At 38.2% G+C, this 20,079-nt stretch overlaps 1 protein-coding gene across 1 annotated transcript in view; it reads left to right on the forward strand.

Annotated features, from left to right (window-relative positions):
• The window catches only part of INTS8 (integrator complex subunit 8), a 73,668-nt gene that overhangs the window by 23,777 nt on the left and 29,812 nt on the right, over window positions 1-20,079 (forward strand). Inside the window, exons 10-17 of the mRNA XM_067536729.1 lie at window positions 37-178; window positions 3,350-3,420; window positions 8,506-8,681; window positions 14,062-14,195; window positions 15,043-15,153; window positions 16,749-16,950; window positions 18,523-18,644; window positions 19,787-19,971. Of these exons, the coding sequence (XP_067392830.1) occupies window positions 37-178; window positions 3,350-3,420; window positions 8,506-8,681; window positions 14,062-14,195; window positions 15,043-15,153; window positions 16,749-16,950; window positions 18,523-18,644; window positions 19,787-19,971 (1,143 nt within the window). The remainder of the gene's footprint in view (window positions 1-36; window positions 179-3,349; window positions 3,421-8,505; window positions 8,682-14,061; window positions 14,196-15,042; window positions 15,154-16,748; window positions 16,951-18,522; window positions 18,645-19,786; window positions 19,972-20,079) is intronic.

Raw genomic sequence — 20,079 nt, forward strand, 5'->3', positions numbered from 1 at the left:
TTTTTTTTTTTTTTTTTTTTTTTTGCATTCATACAGGAATGATGCTCTGGATGAAATCTGTTTCAGAATCTGTGCATGCAACACTGTTTGTGATGTAATGCAGGGTCGAGCAATTGGTATTCAGTTTAACCAGCTATTTCTTAAACCCAACAAAGAGAAAATAGACTTTCTCCTAGAGGTAAGACATGATAACTGAAAAATCTAATTTCTGTCTGAGTGCATTACTATTGTTGTTTATAACACCATAAAGTTTCAAAAACTGAAAGGTCAGATATGTTTTTCTCTAATTTTGAGCTTACTCTGTGCATTTGACATTGTTCTGTATATCGTCATTCCTGTTTCTGTTTGTTAGTTTCACTTTGACTCAGGAGCAGAGGTACCCATTTCTCCAAACAGTGCAGCAGTGAAGCTGCTGAAGTTTCTGGTTTTCCTTCAGTAAACAATAATTAACTTAATTTCTAAATGATAAAGAATTGTCCTGGAAAATATATAGATCCAAGAGGAGCCAGAAAGGGGAGCAGAAAAGTGGTCTGGGGAAGGATATGCTGTCCTCCAGGACTCCTTCACAGAGCTGGGGAGGGAAGGAGCAGACAGGAAGTGTTTTTTGTTTTTGATTTTTCTCCTCACCATCCCTCAGTGGAACCAATTGGAGAAGCAGAGAAGTGCCCAAGAAGGTTTCTTTCTCAGTCCCCCGAGTATACCTGCAAGAACCAGGAAGGGAAGCATCCAGGAGGAAGTCTCTCCTCCCTCAGACATTTGCAGTGAGCCATGGAGTGTGTCCCCAGGACCCACAGAGCAACAAGAACTAGACGCTCCACTCTAGGTCTCCTCTACAGGTTGGAAAGAATAATTAATGGGAATTAGAGGGTCCTCTGAATTTCCCAACAGGACCTAGTAGAAACAGGTGGAAGAATAGAAGCTGGAGACCCCTCCATGAGGTAGAGGAGAAATACAGCACTGTGGGGAGGAGGAGAGAAGGTTGAGACTCTGTCCTCTCTTTCTTCCCTTGAGTCGGGCAGGGTCAAAGGAGGGATCTTCATTCAATAGCCAGAGTCTGCTTGAAGAAAGTGGGGACAAGATTTCTGGCAGAGAAAGAATTGGGTGCCACAGAACTTCTTACAGAGGTGATTTGCAAGTCCCTAGCACTACAATTACTGATTGTTTGTTTATGTGCTGATTGAAAAGGAAGAAATCTAGATTCAATACAGAAGCTTAGCTACTTTTAAGGACTGTTGAAGTGGCTGCCAACTCTGTTAGTTGTCCAAGCAAACACTATGCTAGTGATTGCATGGCCAGTGTGGAATCCTTCTGAAGGATGGTGTTTAGTTAAATTTGAGGGAGTTTAAGGAAGTGGGTTTCCTTTCCCTTGCTAAGTAGTTTCGGGTTTGTTATTTACCCTAAAACTGTTTTTTTTAAATTCACCTACCTTACTCAGTCAGCCCCATACCCTGATTCTGTCGTCTAGTGGTATTCCCAGTTGGTTTTGATATATATGGAACTTTGTGCTATGTCCAGTATAACACATGCTGGAGCATTTCATAGCAAATGAGTCAGCAGTCCACAAATTTGAAGGATTTTATTTTAATCACTTATACATTAAATGCCCCTTCTACCTTTACACTTTGGGATATTCAGCATATAACCCTATTTTTACAGGTAGTTAAAACTTTACAGTTCATCTTTTAAAGATTTCATTTTGGGTTAAGCTAAAACGAAAACTGCTCAGGCTCCCAAATCAGTAATAGTATATAGTTTTACAAATAAAACATATGAAAATCATCTGGCAGCGTTGCTTTTTGAGGTGGTTCTGTGTTTCCTGGCAACAATCAACAACACCATAAGCAATACTGGCAGTGCTATAAAATGCAAGACACAAAGGAAAAGTGTCCTTTAAAGCAAAACTATATAAATGATGATGAAATGCCATAGATCTTGGTAGTCCAGCTTACTTTAATTTTATGGTCCTATAACAAGAACTCACATTTGAAAACACATACGGATATAATGTGATAGCCACTCAATTTAATTGCTCTGATCATTTTTAATTACAAATTCTGGACTGTAAGAGCAGCATAAAGTTTAGCGAAACATGTCTATTCATCAAAAGCATTTAAAATCTCTCTCCTCTTAGGGCAGGTCTACATTACTGCTTAAGTTGATCTAACTTACGTCACTCAGGGGTGTGAAAAAGACACCCAGTGAGTGACACAAGTTACAGCGACCTCAGTGCTGTCCACACTGGTGCTATGTTGGCCGAAGACACTCTCCTGCCAACATAGCTTCCTCCTCTCATGGAGGTGGAATAATTTATGCCAATAGGAGAGAGCTCTCCTATCGGCATAGAACATCTTCACCAGATGCTGCAATGGTGCAGCTGCACTGATGTAGCGCTTCTAGTGTAGACCTGCCCTCAGAGTTCCTCAGAGACTAATCAAACTCCTCCAGTGAAGCTTCCCTGATCCATTGCACATATGGGTTTTAATTGTTGGTGGTGCCCATTGCAGCCCTTGGGAGGTAGTGAGCTTTGCCTGAGCTGAATTCATGCGCTTTCATTTCTCTCTTTATCAGTCTGCTTCGGATTCTCAGGTCTCTGTTTGTTTGCTAGCATAAGCCACTTCCTGTGCCATGAGCAGTAACTACTTACCTCACACCCATAGCAAAAACTAGTTAAAAGTGCAGTGTACACCAGTCCCCACTGATCCAGCAGCAGCAGTCTCTATGACCAATTGACAATGGAAATTAAGCTGTTTGTCAAAAGCGGATTAATCTTTTTTTCAAACTGATGTAATAAAATGCTTAAATTGCTGTTAATTAAGTATCTAAAATAACTTTTAAAATGTTCCCCCTGTGTAACTTAAGTTTCTATTAACATTTGGTAGATACACAAGAGTTTTGTACCTAGAGAACTGACTCATCTAAATATTTCACTTTTATCATTAATTCACTTAAGTGGACTTGATTTTTACATAGTTGTTGCTTTTGTGGTAATGTTAGCAGCATAGATGATGTATTTGTCACATTTGGCTCTTATAGACCCAAGCTTCAGGCTCAAGAAGGAAATCTGGTGTTTAGAGGGAGCATGTAATAAATCACGTTGCCATCAAAATAGGCCCTTTTGTATACAGGGTTAAAGATTGGCTTTCTGATCCCTCTGTGACATCAACAGTCTTTAGAAGATGGCTTTATTAGATGGCTTGCCTCCTTCCACAGGTGGAGGAAATTTACATGACATTGATTACTACTAGATCATAAACAAAAAATTGTGGAAATAATTGTAACACTGTATATAACCAAATGAAAAATTAGAATTCCTGGTGATGCTTAATAATATAACTCTTTCATTTTCTAGGTTTGTTCAAGGTCAATAAACTTGGAACATGCTTCAGAATCTTTGAAAAGAAAAATGGCAGCTTTTCTCAAGTAAGTAGCTGACTATTTGCACTGTGCAATTCATAGATACTACCTTGGTGTGTTAACATTTCATGAACTTGCAGGTAAAAGGTTAGGCAAAGAGGAGGACATTTTTCTTTTTACTCAAGGATCCCCTATAAACCTCCCAAAGTTGTTTTAGCCATCTATCCCTGTTTTCCCACTTCCTCTCTGAAAGACATGTGTCCCATGCATTCTGGCCAAAGACACTTAGATGTGGGTTCATCTAGAATTTGTGGATGATTGTTTCTGAATAATGCATGGGACAGGTCACTTGAGAGAAATCCATGATGCTGCCTCCCCAAGGGCTGAGTGTAATGCCCATCCACAGCAGGCCCTTGTCCCTTGCTACAGTAGGAACAATCTCTTGGATCATTGTGAAACTGCTAGCTTACCCCAAGGGTTATATTTTCAAAATCCTGTTTATACAGTACATCCTTGCTATAATGGACCACTGGGGATCCAAGCCATTTGTTCAGTATAGCCAGGGATTCGTTATAGCAAAAGAAGATGGGAGGGACAGCCCCTCCTGCCTTAGGGCCGTGGCAGAAATGGAGGTGGGATCCAGGGAATACGTTCGCTATAGCCTAAGGTTTGCTATTGCAAAGGGCCTTATAGCGAGGGTCTTCTGTAATTATCAGAAATGTGCATGCAATGCTCCATACATCACAATAAAATCTTAGCTCAGAAAGGAGATTGAACTAGCCAACATAGCTAAACCGGCAAAAAAAAAACCCAGCATAGCTGCAACTACGCTGATAATCATAGTGCTTCTGTTGACATAGCTAGTAGCATCACTATCGTGACAGAAGAAACTCCTTCCATCAGCATAAGCCGAATCTACACTAAGGGTATCTCTACATAGGGATAAAAGACCTGTGGCATGGCTGTGGCTGGCCCAGGTCAGCTGACTCGGGCTCATGGGGCTTGGGCTGCAGGACTAAAAATTGCTGTGTAGTAGTCATTCACGCTCCAGCCCAAGCCCAAATGTCTACACAGCAATTTTTCAACTCCAGAGCCCAAGCCCTGCAAGCTTGAGTCTGCTGAGCCAGACTGGCCATGGATGTTTTTTATTGTTTCTGTGTAGACATGCCTTGGGAGGCTCTACTGGTATAGCGATACCAGCAAAGCATTTATAATACAGACAGGGCCTTACAAAAAATGCACCTGATTAGGAATTACTGGATTCCATTCCTGGTTCTGCCACAAGAAGGGTTGATTTTAAACCAAGGCAATGTAAATCAGCAATTGAAATCATGACTTGAAGCATCAAGTTGAAAACCTCAATTTAAATAATTGATTTTAATCAACTTTTCCATTAGTACTTCAATAATTTTCTAAGGAAGTACATTCTGATTGGTTGATATAACCATGTTGATTTACAACTAAACAGAGCCTTTACACTAGAGTTGGTTTGCTACCTAGGAGGATATGCCATAACTATATATAAAATTGCTTCAATAAATGTATAGCTTAATATTTTCAGACTATTAATAATGAATTATATATTTTACTATGTTAGAAAATAGCGAATGATACATTGCTTATTTACTAGATTAACTTTTTGCTCATGATTTGTGTCAAGATGCATTCGTAACTGCATGGTAACTAAAATTTAATTAAGCACAACAGCTTATACAATTTATTTGTATTAAACAAAACAGTCCCTTAATAGAGTACATGACCTGTTGTCATATTTATAAAGCTCAACCTCAAAAGTTAAGTGTTTTCCCCAGTTTATTTCTTATTATAATAAAGAGCCTTTAGCTGAAAGTTTTTGATAGAGGCTCATGGATAAGAACAAAAGAATGACCATATTGGGTCAGACCAATGGTCTGTCTAGCACAGCATCCTATCTTCTGACAGTGGCCAATGCCAAATGCTTCAGAGGCAATGAACAGAAGAGGGCAATTATCAAGTAATCCATCCCCTATTGTCCAGTCCCAACATCTGGCAGTCAGAGGCTTAGGTACGCCTAGAACATGAGGTTGCATCCCTGTCCATCTTGGCTAATATCCATTAATGGACCTATTCTCCATGAATTTACCTAATTCTTTTTTAATCCAATTATAATTTTGGCGTGCACAGCATCCCCGACAATGAGTTCTACAGGTTGATTGTGCGTTGTATGAAGAAGTACTTCCTTTTGTTTGTTTTAAACCTGCTGCATATTAATTTCATGGAGTGACCCATGGTTCTTGGATTACTTGAAGGAGAAAATAACTATTCCTTATTCAATTCCTCCACTCCATTCATGATTTTATAGACCTCTATCATATCTCCCTCTTAGTTGTCTCTTTTCCAAACTGAACAGTCCCAGTCTTTGTAATTTTTCCTCATATAGAAGCTGTTCCATCCCCCAGTCATTTTTGTTGCCCATCTCTGTACCTTTTCCAATTCTAATCCACCTCTTTTTGAGGGGGGGAGGAGGAGACCAGAACTGCGCACACAGTATTCAAGGTATGGGTGTAACAGGACTTTATATAGTAGCATTATGATATTTTTGGTCTTATTATTTATCCCTTTCATAATGGTCCCTAATGTTCTGTTAGCTTTTTGACTGCTGAGTAGATGTTTTCAGAGAGCTAATCACTCAAGAAAGAGATCTTGGAGTCTCTCAAAACAGCTGATTTTGACCCCCATCATTTTGTGTGTATAGGTGGGATCATTTTCCAATGCGCATTACTTTACATTTATCAACTTGCATTTTGTAGTCCAGTCACCCAGTTTTGTGAAATCCCTTTATAACTCTTCATAGTGTGCTTTGGATTTAGCTATCTTCAGTAATTTTGCTACCTCACTGTTTAGTCCTTTTTCCAGATCCTTTAGGAAGATGTTGAACAGCACAGATCCCTGTGAGACACCATTATTTACTTCTCTCCACTGTGAAAACTTTTTGTTTTTTGTCTTTTAACCAATTACTGATCCATAGCACTTTCCCTCTTTTCTCATGACTACTTACTTTATTTAAGAGCCTTTGGTGAGGGACATTATCAAAGACTTTGTGAAAGTGCGAGTATACTATTTCCACAGGATCATCCTGGTCAACGTGATTTTTGATCCTCTCAAAGAATTCTAGTATGTTGATGAGGCATGAGATTTCCCTTTACAAAGGCCATGTTGACTCTTTCCCAGCAAATCGTGTTCATCTATGTGTCTGGTAATTTTGTTCTTTACTACAGTTCCAAACAATTTGCCTGGTACTGAAGTTAGGCTTACCTGTCTGTAATTGTTAGGATCCCCTCTGGAGCCTTTTTTAAAAAATTAGTGTTATATTAGCTATCCTCCAGTCATGTGGCACAGAAGTTGATTTAAGTATTAGGTTACATATCACAGTTAGTTAGTAATTCTGCAGTTTCATATTTGAGTTCCTATAAAACTCTTGGGTGAATACCATCTGGTCCTGGTGCGTTATTACTGTTAAACTTATCATTTTGTTCCAAAACCACCTCATATTGACACCTTGATCTCAGACAGTTCTTCAGACTAAAAAGAATGGTACAGATGTGTGGGAATCTTCCTCAGTGAAGACCAATGCAAAGAATTATTTTAGTTTCTTTGGAATGGTCTTGTCTTCCTTCCAACCATCCAGGGGCCCTACTTACTGTTTTGCAGGCTTCCTGCTTCTGATGCAAGTTTTTGTGTCTTTTGCTAGTTGCTCTTCAATTTTTTTTGGCCTGCCTAATCACACTTACACTTGACTTGCCAGAGTTTATGCACCTTTCTACTTTCTTCAGTTCAATTTGATTTCTAATTTTAAAAAGATGCCTTTTTGCCTCTAACTGCCTCTTTTACTGTGTTGTTCAGCCATAGTGGCTTTTTTTTAATCCTCTTACTGGTTTTTTTGGGGGTGGGGGTTGTTTTTTTTAAGTGGATTATACTTTTAATTTGAGCCTCTGTTGTGGTGTTTTTAAAAAAGTTTCCATGTAGCTTGCGGGCATTTCACTCTTGTGACTGTTCCTTTTAACTTCTGTTTAACTAGATTCCTCATTTTTGTGTTGGTCCCCTTTTTGCTGTTGTGGTGGGTTTCTTTGATATTCTTCCTTCCTAGCATGTTTAATTAAGTTATGGTTGCTATTACTGAGCGGTTTAGCTGTATTCACCTCTTGGACCACATCCTGTGCACCACTCTAAGACTAAATCAAGAATTGCCTCTCTCCTTGTGGGTTCCAGGACTAGTTGCTCTAACAAGTATTTGTTAATGGTGTCTAGAAATTATTTCTGCATTCTGGGTGACATACCCAGTCTGTATGGGGATAGTTGAAATCCACTATTATTATTGTTTTCTATTAATATACACTCTCTGATCTCCCTAAGAATTTCATAATCATCATCACTATCCTGGTCAGGAGGTTGATAGTATATTCCCACTGCTACATTCTTATTATTCAAGCGTGGAATTTCTATCATAGCGATTCTGTGACACTGTTTTATTCATTCAGGACTTTGACTATATTTGACTCTGTTTTTTTCATGTATAGTTCCACTCCCCCAGCAGAAGAACCCACTATGTCATTATATTTTGTACCCTGCTATTACCGTGTCCCATGGATTATCATCGTTCCACCAAGAGCATAGTTATTTTTTATTTGTATGTTTTAAGAGATTAATGAATTTAGGCCTTAACATATTTTGTATTAAATTCAGATTTCATTTTAAATGTTTTTTTGTTTTTGTTTTTAAACAAATATGAATAACAATGAAAAAAATCCAGTTTTTTCTGGTAATGTACCCTGGCTACAAGTTTTGTGAGCTTGGACAAGTCAGTTACTATAAGTGTCTTAGTTCCCCATAAATAAAATACCTTCTTTACTGGATGTTGTGGAGATAGATTTATTAACATCTGTGCAGTGGCTGGATATTGCTGTGACAAAAAAAGCCTTTAAATAAACAAACAAATCAGTGTGCTTTCCACAAAAGTGAATGACTGAAATCTTTATCTGCAAATGGAAATAATACCATTATTAATAAATACAGAAAGTTGTTTGAAATGTTGTCTCATATGTAAGGAATAAAATCTTTTATTTTAGCTTTAAAGTAATTTTCCTGCTAATGGATAACTTTTAACTTACTCAGGAATATGTGTTTGAGTTTGGAAGATCTTCAGCTTGTCTTCATGATTTCCTCTCATGAGCTGTTCATAACCTTACTGAAAGACGATGAACGGAAGCTGCTCATTGATCAAATGAGAAAAAGGTCCCCTCGAATTAATCTGTGCACTAAACCTGTGACTTCGTTTTATGATATTCCAGGTCTGTTTCCCAGCATGTTTTCTAAAATGCTTTAAGTATTTCTTTTCATGGCCAAAGTGACAGTAATATTCTGATGTATGTTGAAAATGAACAACATCAGACACTATTTTCCACATCCTTAACTGACATAGCTATCCCAGTAAAAGAGTAGACCCATACAGATTGACTAAAGATAGTAATAATAATCACACCCTATGCCTGCAAAAGCCCTAGTGTAGATGCAGTTGCACCAGCAAAGAAGTCCTTTTGCTGGTATATCTTATTTCATTTGGGAATTGGTATAAACTGTACCTGCAAAAAAACTCTTTTGCCAATGTAAGCTGCATCTGGACTAGGAAGGCTTATTGGTGTAGCTATCCCAGTAAACTCATTCTGATGCAGACAAAGCTTACGTCATTTAAACTTTTTTATTTTTTTTCCCTCACCATCCCTGAGTGAAAAACTAAGGTGAATTTTTAAATTAGGGTTTGTTTTTACATAGTATTTAAGTAATTTTAAAGATGAGTGATACTTGAAGATCTTTCTTTTAATTTATTGGTGTAATCTCATTTTTACCTAATTAAGTTTCATTTTCAAATACAAGATTATTTCAGCTTTTGCTGCATTCTGTTCTATATTTAGTTGTTGGGCATGACTTTTCTTAACTACCCAGGGAAGATAAGTATGAGGCCACATATATACCAGTGGTTCTCAACCAGGGGTATGCAGAGGTCTTCCGGGGATACTCATCTAGATATTTGCCTGGTTTTACAACAGGCTACATAAAAAAGCGCAGCAAAGTCAGTACAAACTAACATTTCATACAGACAATGACTTGTTTATACTGTTCTATATACTATACACTGAAATGTAAGTACAATATTTATATTCAAATTGATTTATTTTATAATTATATGGTAAAAATGAAAGTAAGCCATTTTTCACTAATAGTGAGCTCAGACACTTTTTTGTATTTTTATATCTGATTTTGTAAGCAAGTAGTTTTTAAATGAGGTGAAACTTGGGGGTACGCAAGACAAATCAGACTCCTCCTGAAAGGGGTACAGTAGTCTGGAAAGGTTGAGAGCCACTACGCTACAAACTTTGGTCAATGCAAGTTATGTCAACATAAAGCTGCCATAGTTAGTATACCTGTTTCCTTGTATAAGCACTGTTGCACTTATTCACCAGCAGAGCATAATGTGGTGCACCATGGGTCGGTGTCCCAATGTGCAACCTGCCACCATCCAATGTGCTCTCTTTTTGAAAGTTCTGGCATTGCATTTTAGGGCAGAAATTTTAGGACAGAGACATCCCTTAGGGGAGGATCTATTAATGGAGTCTCTATATCCTAGTAAGAAGGAGAGGATGGAAGATGATAAAATATGGGTAGGATGTGATGAGAAACAGTCAAATGAAAGAGTCCCATTCAGTTGTATCACATAATGGCAGACAGCTAAAAAGTGACAATTTTTTGGAGTGCTTATATACAAATGCTAGAAGTCTCAATACTAAGATGGGTGAACTTGAGTGCCTCATATTAAATGAGGATATTGATATAATAGGCATCAGAGAAACTTCGTGGAATGAGGATAATCAATAAGACACAGTAATACCAAGATACAAAATATATTGGAAGGACAGACTAGGTCGTACTGGTGGAGGAGTGGTACTGTATGTGAAAGAAGCATAGAGTTGAATGAAGTAAAAATCTTAAATGAGCTAAACTGTACCATAGACTCTCTAAGGAATTCTATGCCTGAATAATAAGAATATAGCAGTAGGGATATACTACCGGTCACCTGATCAGGATGGTGATAGTGAATGTGAAATGCTCAGGGAGCTTAGAGAGGCTATAAAAATAAAAACTTAGTAATAATAATGGGGGATTTCAACTATCCCTATATTGACTGGGTGCATTTCACCTCAGGACAAGATACCGAGATAAAGTTTCTAGACACCTTCAATGACTGCTTCTTGGAACAGCTAGTCTTGGAACTCACAAGAGGAGAGGCAATTCTTGATTTGATACTAAGTGGAGCACAGGATCTGGTCCAAGAGGTGAATATAGCTGAACCACTTGGCAATAATGACCATAAAATTTAACATTCCTGTGTGGGAGGAAACACCAAAGCAGCCCATCACGGTAGCATTTAATTTCAGAAAGGGAAACTACACAAAAATGAAGAAGCTAGTAAAACAGAAATTAAAAGGTATAGTACCAGAAGTGAAATCTCTGTAAGCTGCCTGGAAATTTTTTTAGACACACCATAATAGAGGCTCAATTTAAATGTATACCCCAAATTAAAAAACATAATAAGAGGACCAAAGAAGTGCCATCATGGCTAAACAACAAAGTAAAAGAAGCAGAGGCAAAAAGGCATCCTTTAAAAAGTGGAAGTTAAATCCTATGGAGGAAAATAGAAAAGAGCATAAACTCTGGCAAGTGAAGTATTAAAAATATAATTAGGAAGGCCAAAAAGGAATTTGAAGAACAGCTAGCCAAAGACTCAAAATAACAGCAAAAAACTTTTAAGTACATCAGAAAGCCTGCTAAACAATTAGTGGGTCCACTGAGGCCCGGTCTACACTTACCTGGCGATTCGGCGGCAGTCGACGGGAGTTAGACAAGCGACGCAGAGTAGCTTGCGTAACTCCCGTCGACTGCTGTACTTCTGTTCTGCATGGTGTCTTCACTACACTGTGCCGACAGGAACTGTGTTCCCATTAACGCAGCGCTACACCACTTGAGGAGGTGGTTTACTAACATCAACTTCCTGATCGATTGAGTGAGTCTACACTGACTGCTCAGTCGATCTGACGGCGGCAGCAACTTTGCCGCCGTCAGTGTAGACATAGCCTGAATGATCGAGATGCTAAAGGAGCACTCAAGGAAGATAAGGCTATTGCAGAGAAACTAAATGAATTCTTTGCATCAGTTTTCAAGGCTGAGGATGTGAAGGAGATTCCCAAGCCTAAGCCATTCTTTTTGGTGACAAATCTGAGGAACTGTCGCAGATTGAGGTGGCATTAGAGGAAGTTTTGGAACAAATTGATAAATCAAACAGTAATAAGTCACCAGGACCAGATGGTATTCATCCAAGAGTTCTGAAGGAACTCAAATGTGAAATTGCAGAGCTACTAACTGTGGTATGTAACCTGTCATTTAAATCTGCTTCTGTACCAGATTACTAGAGGATGGCTAATGTGACGCCAATTTTTAAAAAAGGCTCCAGAGACAAATCCAGCAATTACAGGCTGGTAAGCCTAACTTCAGTACCAGGCAAATTGGTTGAAACTATGGTAAAAAACAGAGTTATCGGACACCATAGATGAATACGATTTGTTGGGGAAGAGTCAAAATGGCTTTTTTAAAGGGAATTCATGCTTCACCAATCTACTAGAATTTTTTGAGGGGGTCAATAAGAATGTGGACGAGGGTGATCCAGTGGATATAGTGTACTAAGATTTTCATAAAGCCTTTGACAGGGTCCCTCACCAAAGGCTCCTAAGCAAGGTAAACGGTTATGGGATAAGAGGGAAGGTCTTTTCCTGAATCAATAATTGGTTAAAAGATTAGAAACAAAGGATAGGAATAAATGGTCCATTTTCTGAATGGAGAGATGTAAATAGTGGTATCCCCCAGGGTTTGTACTGGGAACAGTATTGTTCAACGTACTCATAAATGATCTGGAAAGGGGAGTAAAAAGTGAAGTGGCAAAATTTGTAGATGATACAAAACTATTCAAGATAGTTAAGTCCAAAGCAGCTGCATAGAGTTACAAAGGTATCATACAAAACTGAGTGTCTGGGCAACAAAATGGCAGATGAAATTCAATGTTGATAAATGCAAACTAAAGCATATCGGAAAATATAATCCCAACTATACAAACAAAATGATGGGGTCTAAATTAGCTGTTACCACTCAAGAAAGAGATATTGGAGTCATTGTGGATAGTTCTTTGAAAATATGCACTCAATGTGCAGCGTCAGTCAAAAAAGTTAACAATGTTAGGAATCATTAGGAAAGGGATAGATAATAAGACAGAAAATATCATATTGCCACTTTATAAATCCATGGTACGCCCACATCTTGATTACTGCACGCAGATCTGGTTGCCCCATCTCAAGAGATGTATTGAAATTGGAAAAGGTACAGAAAAGGGCAACTAAAATGATTAGGGATATGAAAAAGCTTCCATTTGAGGAGAGATTAATAAAACAGGGACTTTTCAGCTTGAAAAAGAGATGACTAAGGGGGGGATATGATACAGTTCTATAAAATCATGACTGGTGTACAGAAAGTAAATCAGGAAGTATTATTTACTGCTTCTCATAACACAAGAACAAGGGGTCACCAAATGAAATTAATAGGCAGCAGGTTTAAAACAAACAAAAAGAAGTATTTCTTCACACAACCCACAGTCAACCCTGTGGAACTCCTTGCCAGAGGATGTTGTGAAGCCCGAGACTATAACTGGGTTCAGAAGGAAATTAGATAAGTTCATGGAGGATAGGTCCATCAATGGCTATTAGCCACGTGGGCAGGGATTGCTATTTGCCAGAAGCTGAGAATGGGCGATGGGGAGGATCATTTGATGATTACCTGTTCTGTTCATTCCCTCTGAAGCACCTGGCATTGTCCACTGTCAGAAGACAGAATACTGGGCTAGATGGACTATTGGTCTGACCCAGTATGGCCATTCTTATGTTCTTACACTAACTTTTGAATGCTGTATCCAATCAATTCCAAAGTTTTAGGAAATATTCCTGGCAACAATTTATTCATTTTTGGGGGGATGGTAGTGGTGAAAATTGGAAATCAGAGAAGGGAAAAGGGAGGACATACCATGCCCCTGACATCTGGTTAGCAGATCCAACAGCTTCAGCCACCTCTGTAGTGGTCTGTTGATCAAGAACTAGCTGAGGGTAACCATTTACACCTTCCAACATGACAGTACCCATTCTCAGCTCTGCCCATATTCCCAATACAGTTTAAAAATGTTAACATTCTTAATGAATTCTCTCTCAGGTAGAAAGGGTAGGGAGAAAATAATGTGATGGGGGTACACAGGGAAGGGGAGCAACGGAGGCATGCACAGCCCATAGTATGGGGGGAAGGGGAAATGGGGGACCCAGAGTCCTTGGTGTGGGTAAGGGTTGCAGGAAGTGCCTGAAATACAGAGGGATGGGAGGTTGATACTCAGAGAGCTTGTGTGGAATGGAGGAATGCAAGAAGCCCCTGGTGTGTGCAGTGGACTTGGTCTACAGAAGCAACAAAGTGTGTGACCCCTCTTGACTGTATTACGTTTTTAAATCTTATTTTTTCAGCAAGGTACTATATGATGGTATATTTTATAAATAAAAAAATAAGCTACAAACCTAGCAATCTTTCTTCTAGCATCAGCAAGTGTCAATATTGGCCAGCTGGAACATCAGCTTATATTATCAGTCGATCCCTGGAGGATTCGCCAAATTTTAATTGAGTTGCATGGCATGACGTCAGAACGCCAATTCTGGACAATTTCTAGCAAGGTAATTTATTTCTCATAGTATAGCTAAGAGTATATTGTTGCATACAGTAAACTCCTTGTATTGTGGGAATGTCATGTAATTGGAGAAGGGATTGACTGTCATGACTTCTGGTTTCTGATTTTATTTTTCTCTATTCTTACCTTTTTGACGCCTTAGGTAACTCTCTAACTTCTGTGTCTTTCCCTGTTTGTATAATGGGAATGATAATATATAGCTAAGAACTCATATTGTCTGTAAAAAATTATAGAAGTGTAAATTATTATTACATAGTTTTCTCTGGTATGCATATCACGTTGCTTCATTGAGTTAGTTAGACATTCTTCTTGAATATGTAGCTTGCTATAACACTATCTCTGGTTCTCTTAAGTCTCTATTTTTATTTTAAACTCCATACCTAAAGATATTCTATCATTCTGCTCTTTTGACTTAAATTACTGTAATTTATTAATAATAGTAATTAGCAAAAAAGCTGTCTTGCATTTTAAGTTGAGTAAAGATTTTTTCTTTTCTATTTCTTTTAGGCTATTAAATATGCAGACAGCACATCAACAAAATAGGATACTGAGGGATTTATGTACTTTGTCATGTGTAGCAACTAGAATGTTTTTATTCATATAAGAACCCTATGTAAACTGATATGTTTGAAGAATTTAACTATAGTATTCACATTCCAATTAATAAGAATTTTAAATTTATATGTTGAAGAGTTGGAAACTATATATGTGAGAAGCTGCTCTTTTCTCTGAGTCTTTCACTAAGAAGCTGGTCTCTAACTTTTTATGCAATGTTTTAACAGTTCAAAATATCTGTTCCTGTTCAAGTTATATTTTATATATTTATCTCTTAGTGGGAAGTACCAAATGTTTATGGCAGTGTTATCCTAGGAATTAAAGACAACTTGACTAGAGATTTGGTCTACATCCTGATGGCAAAGGGGTTACACTGCAGTGCAATTAAGGTGAGCAAACTATATATAAATTTACTAATGTACTAAAATCGAGATGGGTAAATGGATTGCCTTAAAATTGGTGTGCTTCATGGGGGCGCTGGCTGTTGTCACTGATCCAAATTTGGGGCCACTTGATTAAGGAGTTAATTCCCAAGACACAGCCCCTGGAAAAAAACAGCTTTTCTTAAAGTTGACATATCCTGATAGTGTTTTTGCTCACAGATAGAGATCAGAGCAGGACTCAGATCATCAAATGCTCAATGGTTACCCCAACAGAGTGCATGATACCCATTAACTCATTGGGGGAAATCACATTAAAATGTTGTTTGAAAAGGCATTTGCTTCTCCAGTTATGCATGTTAAAGTTCACATGCCTAAGGCATTATGCTGAGCATGTGTGTGGAGAAAGGCTAACTATCTGGAAAACTACTTATACATGGCAGTATCTGGGTGGCTCTGAAAATACGCTACAGTCATAGAGTATGAGGACCACATGACGCGTTCTAAATTCAGATCCAACCCAGGGCAAAAATCTGAAGGGAAAAAAAAACAGGTATATTGTTCCAAACTACCTCAGTCAAAGGGGAATTTTTATTTTGGGGAAATGTAATCAGAGTACAGGAGAATATTCAGAAGGTGCTGAAATGATTTTTTTTTTTTTTTTTTTAAAGAATAAACTATAAGCAAACACACAGTGGGAAGGGGAGGGTAGTTGGAGTGGTAGAATAGGTGGGTATGAGGATTGTTTTTCTCAGTGGTCTGACCCCTCTCCCTACCTCCCATGTGAGGTGGGATGTGGGGGTACCTACCACATGTGTGCCTGGATCTGATATTTCCTGGTTTTCAGAAGCTTGAGTTTTGCTAAATTCAGTGTTCTTGAAGGACATGAGCTTTCACTGGGCAACCCTGACTTGTGTTAACAAAGTTATTTTTTTTGCCATTTAATCTGTTTACAAATCAGCACCAAAATTCCTGTAGCCTGGGCTAATCACTTAATATCTCTGCACCTTCGCTCCCCACCAATAAAATGGGCATCATAACCAACTTGCTGGAGTGTTGTGGGGCTAAATTTATTAAGGGGGAGTTTTTGCTTAGGACACAGTAATTTATCTAAATTTGACAAAGACTTCCTGCATTGATGCAGCTAACACTTTTGCTGATTTTATTAAATGAATATTCAGCATGTGAAACCCTGTTTCTTTGCCTCACAGTTCCTGGTTAATGAACCATAGGATGCAACTATAACCATTTTATAACTAGAAAAACTCTAGAATGTATCTTGAGTTCCTTTTCCTTTTATAGTATATTTTTCTTCTGAACCTTTTTATTTTGCTTGAAGAATTTGGGATTATAGAACTCAGGAGTCTTTCAGGATTTTATAACATTTACAATGGTGTATTGGCTCAATCTGAAGCTTACGTACTGTATTCAAAGATTAGGGCTTGATCCTGAAAGATAGCAAGAATTTACAACTCCCATTACATAGGTGCCAAGGCTTAAAGTAATCCAGAATGGATTAAAATTTTATTCCAACACTTTTCTTATGATTGTAATTCAATCAAAGTAGTGGCATCACTTTCACACATGCTGTGCTTTATTTACAGGATTTTGTCCATGCAAAGCAGCTTTTTGTTGCTTGTCTGGAGCTTGTGACAGAGTTTTCTCCAAAGCTGCGCCAGGTCATGCTGAATGAGATGTTGCTCTTGGACATTTACACTCATGAAGCAGGAGCAGGGGTTTCTGGAGAACGTCCTCCTTCTGACTTGATCAGCAGAGTCCGAGGATATTTGGAAATGAGGGTACCTGGTAAGAATGTAGCTGACCGATCTCTTAAGAAAGATACAGTAAAATATAAAGGTGGTAACAGATTTGCAAAATCAAGAAAAATCAGGCTTCTATGACCTTCAGTACTTGGGTTATAACCAAGAACAATAATGAAAAGTAGTAAGGAAGTATTAAACACATTTTTAGTTGTCTTAGGGTATGTCTACACTGCCAGTGGCATTGTCAGCAGTGCAGGATTGATTCTGCAGGATTGATTGAACGGCAGTGGAGACCCACTCAATCAAACCCAGAAGTCAATGCCGTTAATCCACCCCCGCAAGAAGAGTAACACTGCGTCAACCGGGGGGGGGGGCATTTCCCTTTGGCACGGCATAGTGGGGACGCTGTGGTAAATAGAAGTTAAGAAGTCTGCCAACAGTATAGACCACGCCATAGTGAGTTTTAGCATCTTGAAGTGAGAAGAGTTGTGTCATGAGACCGGATAGCTGTCCATGGACTTCACTTTGCCAATTTCTTTTAAATAGAGCCTGGTGAATAACTGGTTTTTGTTCTGTGGCAGTTCTGAAGGGAAAAAAATTGGTTTGACCCAAACTGAAACTGACATTTTTTTGTATGCAGTGTTTGTTGTACCCGTTTTGGTCTGAGAATATTAGCGAGACAAGGTGGGTGAGGGAGTATCTTTTATTGGACCAACTTCTGTTGGTGAGAGAGATGAGCTTTTGAGTTTACACAGGTCACCTGATAAAGGGTTTGTCTCACCAGAAATCTTTTGGAATTTTTGGCAATTCAAAAAAAAATATTTTGTTTTGGATTGAATAAAATATTTTTGTTTCCAGACATTTTAACCTTTTTAAAATAAAAGCAAAGGAAATGAGAAGCTTGATTGGATGGCAGAGATGGTGGTTCCCTTATACCCAGTAACCCAGTGGTTAGACGCTCCTCTGGACTGTGGGAGAACCCACATTTGAATATCCACTGTGGAGCAGGAGCTTGAATCCAGGTTTCTTCCCTTCCAACTGAGTGCTATAACCACTGGACATTGGGGATATTCTGAGCTGGGGGTCTCAGTCTCTCCTGTTGAAGCTGTTCCACTTCATGTAAATAAACACTGGATCAGGAATTTGGATGAGGGAGAACCAAGTTCCAAGAGAGAACTCTAACCACCAGGCTGGAGAGTCATTCTCATTCTCTGATATTCATTGATATTTTGACAAATATCATTTTGCAAGCTGAATACTGCTTCTGTTTACAATTTTTTTAATGGTATGGCCTGCTTTTCATAAGCCTGGAACACCCAAAACTATGAGATCAGTTAATGCAAACTGCTTGTGTTCATCTCTGAAAATTAGGCCCCATATGTATCCATCCATCATGTTTGCTACTATAAAAGATAAGCAGCTGAAATATTTTCGTTGTGGGGATATATGTTTGTTACAGTGTAGGCCTAGCCACATAACTCCTGGTCTTAATTGAAATTATTTCTAGATCTTCCCAGCTGTTTGTCATGTTATAAATGCTAGTGTTTCATGGGGGAAAAGCATTAGGTCATCAATGTTAGCTGATGAACTAAACATTTTTTAAAATCTCTTCTAGATATTCCTCTTCGACAAGTTATAGCAGAGGAATGTGTTGCTTTCATGTTAAACTGGCGGGAGAATGAATACTTAACTATGCAAGTTCCTTTACTTCTGGTTCAGACTAATCCTTATGTGAAGGTAATGGATGTTCAGACTAAAAGGGGCAAGGTATCATACTATGCCTCTACTTTTTTCTTTCTTTTTGTTTTCGAGGCTCCAGTACTTCTGAAGGCATGTGTCATTCTTCATTGTTTGTCAGGTTTAGTTCTAACTGCAGTAATAAGTGGGAGGAGGTCTTCCAAAGAACCAAATACTGTATACCAAAACTAAGCACAATGCTGTTGGCTGAAATTCAGTAAGATCTAGCAATAAGGTTGATTGTCTCTGAATCCCATTTGTGCTACAAGAGTAACTGAGACAGGAGGCATGGCTAATGCCACCTATGTCCACTGAACTGGCAGCAATGTGGTTTCGTCAGTATCTATCATAGGTCAGACATAAACAATAATGAGTAACTTGTTTATACTGAATATTGAAACAGTGCTGTGAATGAGTCTCCTACCTCTGTTATATTTCGGACATAAATTATTTCAGTAGGAGATCTAGGTGTGCAAAGAATTAAAGATTGGGCCTTTTATGTGTGTGGTATTTACAGAGCTCTTCATTTTCCTAATACACTTCAGTTGTTTGCAGTTTTCAACTCATTGGTGACTGTATGTTAAACAGTTTAACTGTATGTTAAACATTCAAACACCTGTCATTTTGAAGTTTTACTTTTTGAAAATGTCTGGATTTTGTAGCAATATTATGATTATTTATAGTCACAATATCATATTAAAGCAAAATACACGCAAACATTTTTAGTGGTGAAAATTCTTCTGATCTTACTCAGCCTGTTTTGCCATTACTGTTGATATTTTTAACCTTTGTAATATTCATATGTTACTAGATAGGTTGGATAGACAAATGTAGCCCTTAATTTTGTAGTGTGACCTGAATTCTGATTGGATCAAGAATGAAGCATTGTTTTCTGGAACCTGTTTTGTTTTCCCTAAACTACGCCTTTATATTAAAAGTAAAGATGTCTGCAGTTTGCTCCTTTTTATAAAAAATGAGTTGCAGGCCTCAATCTCCTGATTAGATGGCCTGTGTCAGAAAGTTTAGTCATCCCTGCTACTGTAGTATGAAATAATATGTTTAGACCGATAATCCCTTTTATCCCTTATAAATATGCAAAGAAGCTCTAGCCACTATACTTTTCCTATTTTGTTTTTGCTTAGTTGGGGCAGCTTTTGGCTGCTACATGCAAAGAACTTCCAGGCCCCAAAGAAAGTAGACGGACAGCTAAAGACCTTTGGGAAGTTGTTGTGCAGATCTGCAGTGTATCCAGCCAGCACAAGCGGGGGAATGATGGCAGATTGAGTTTAATAAAACATAGAGAGTCTACATTAGGCATTATGTACAGGTATGTTTGCATTAATTATTTTTAATAAAACCAGTCTTTGAATTTTAAATTTGGTTTTGCCTTCATTAAGGAATTGCCATGATTCAGTAGTCAGTGGCCAGCAACTGG

The sequence above is a fragment of the Emydura macquarii genome, unplaced genomic scaffold, assembly GCF_026122565.2.
Source record: "Emydura macquarii macquarii isolate MOO-44397 ecotype Brisbane River unplaced genomic scaffold, CSIRO-AGI_Emac_v2 contig_383, whole genome shotgun sequence".
Lineage (NCBI taxonomy): Eukaryota > Metazoa > Chordata > Testudines > Chelidae > Emydura > Emydura macquarii.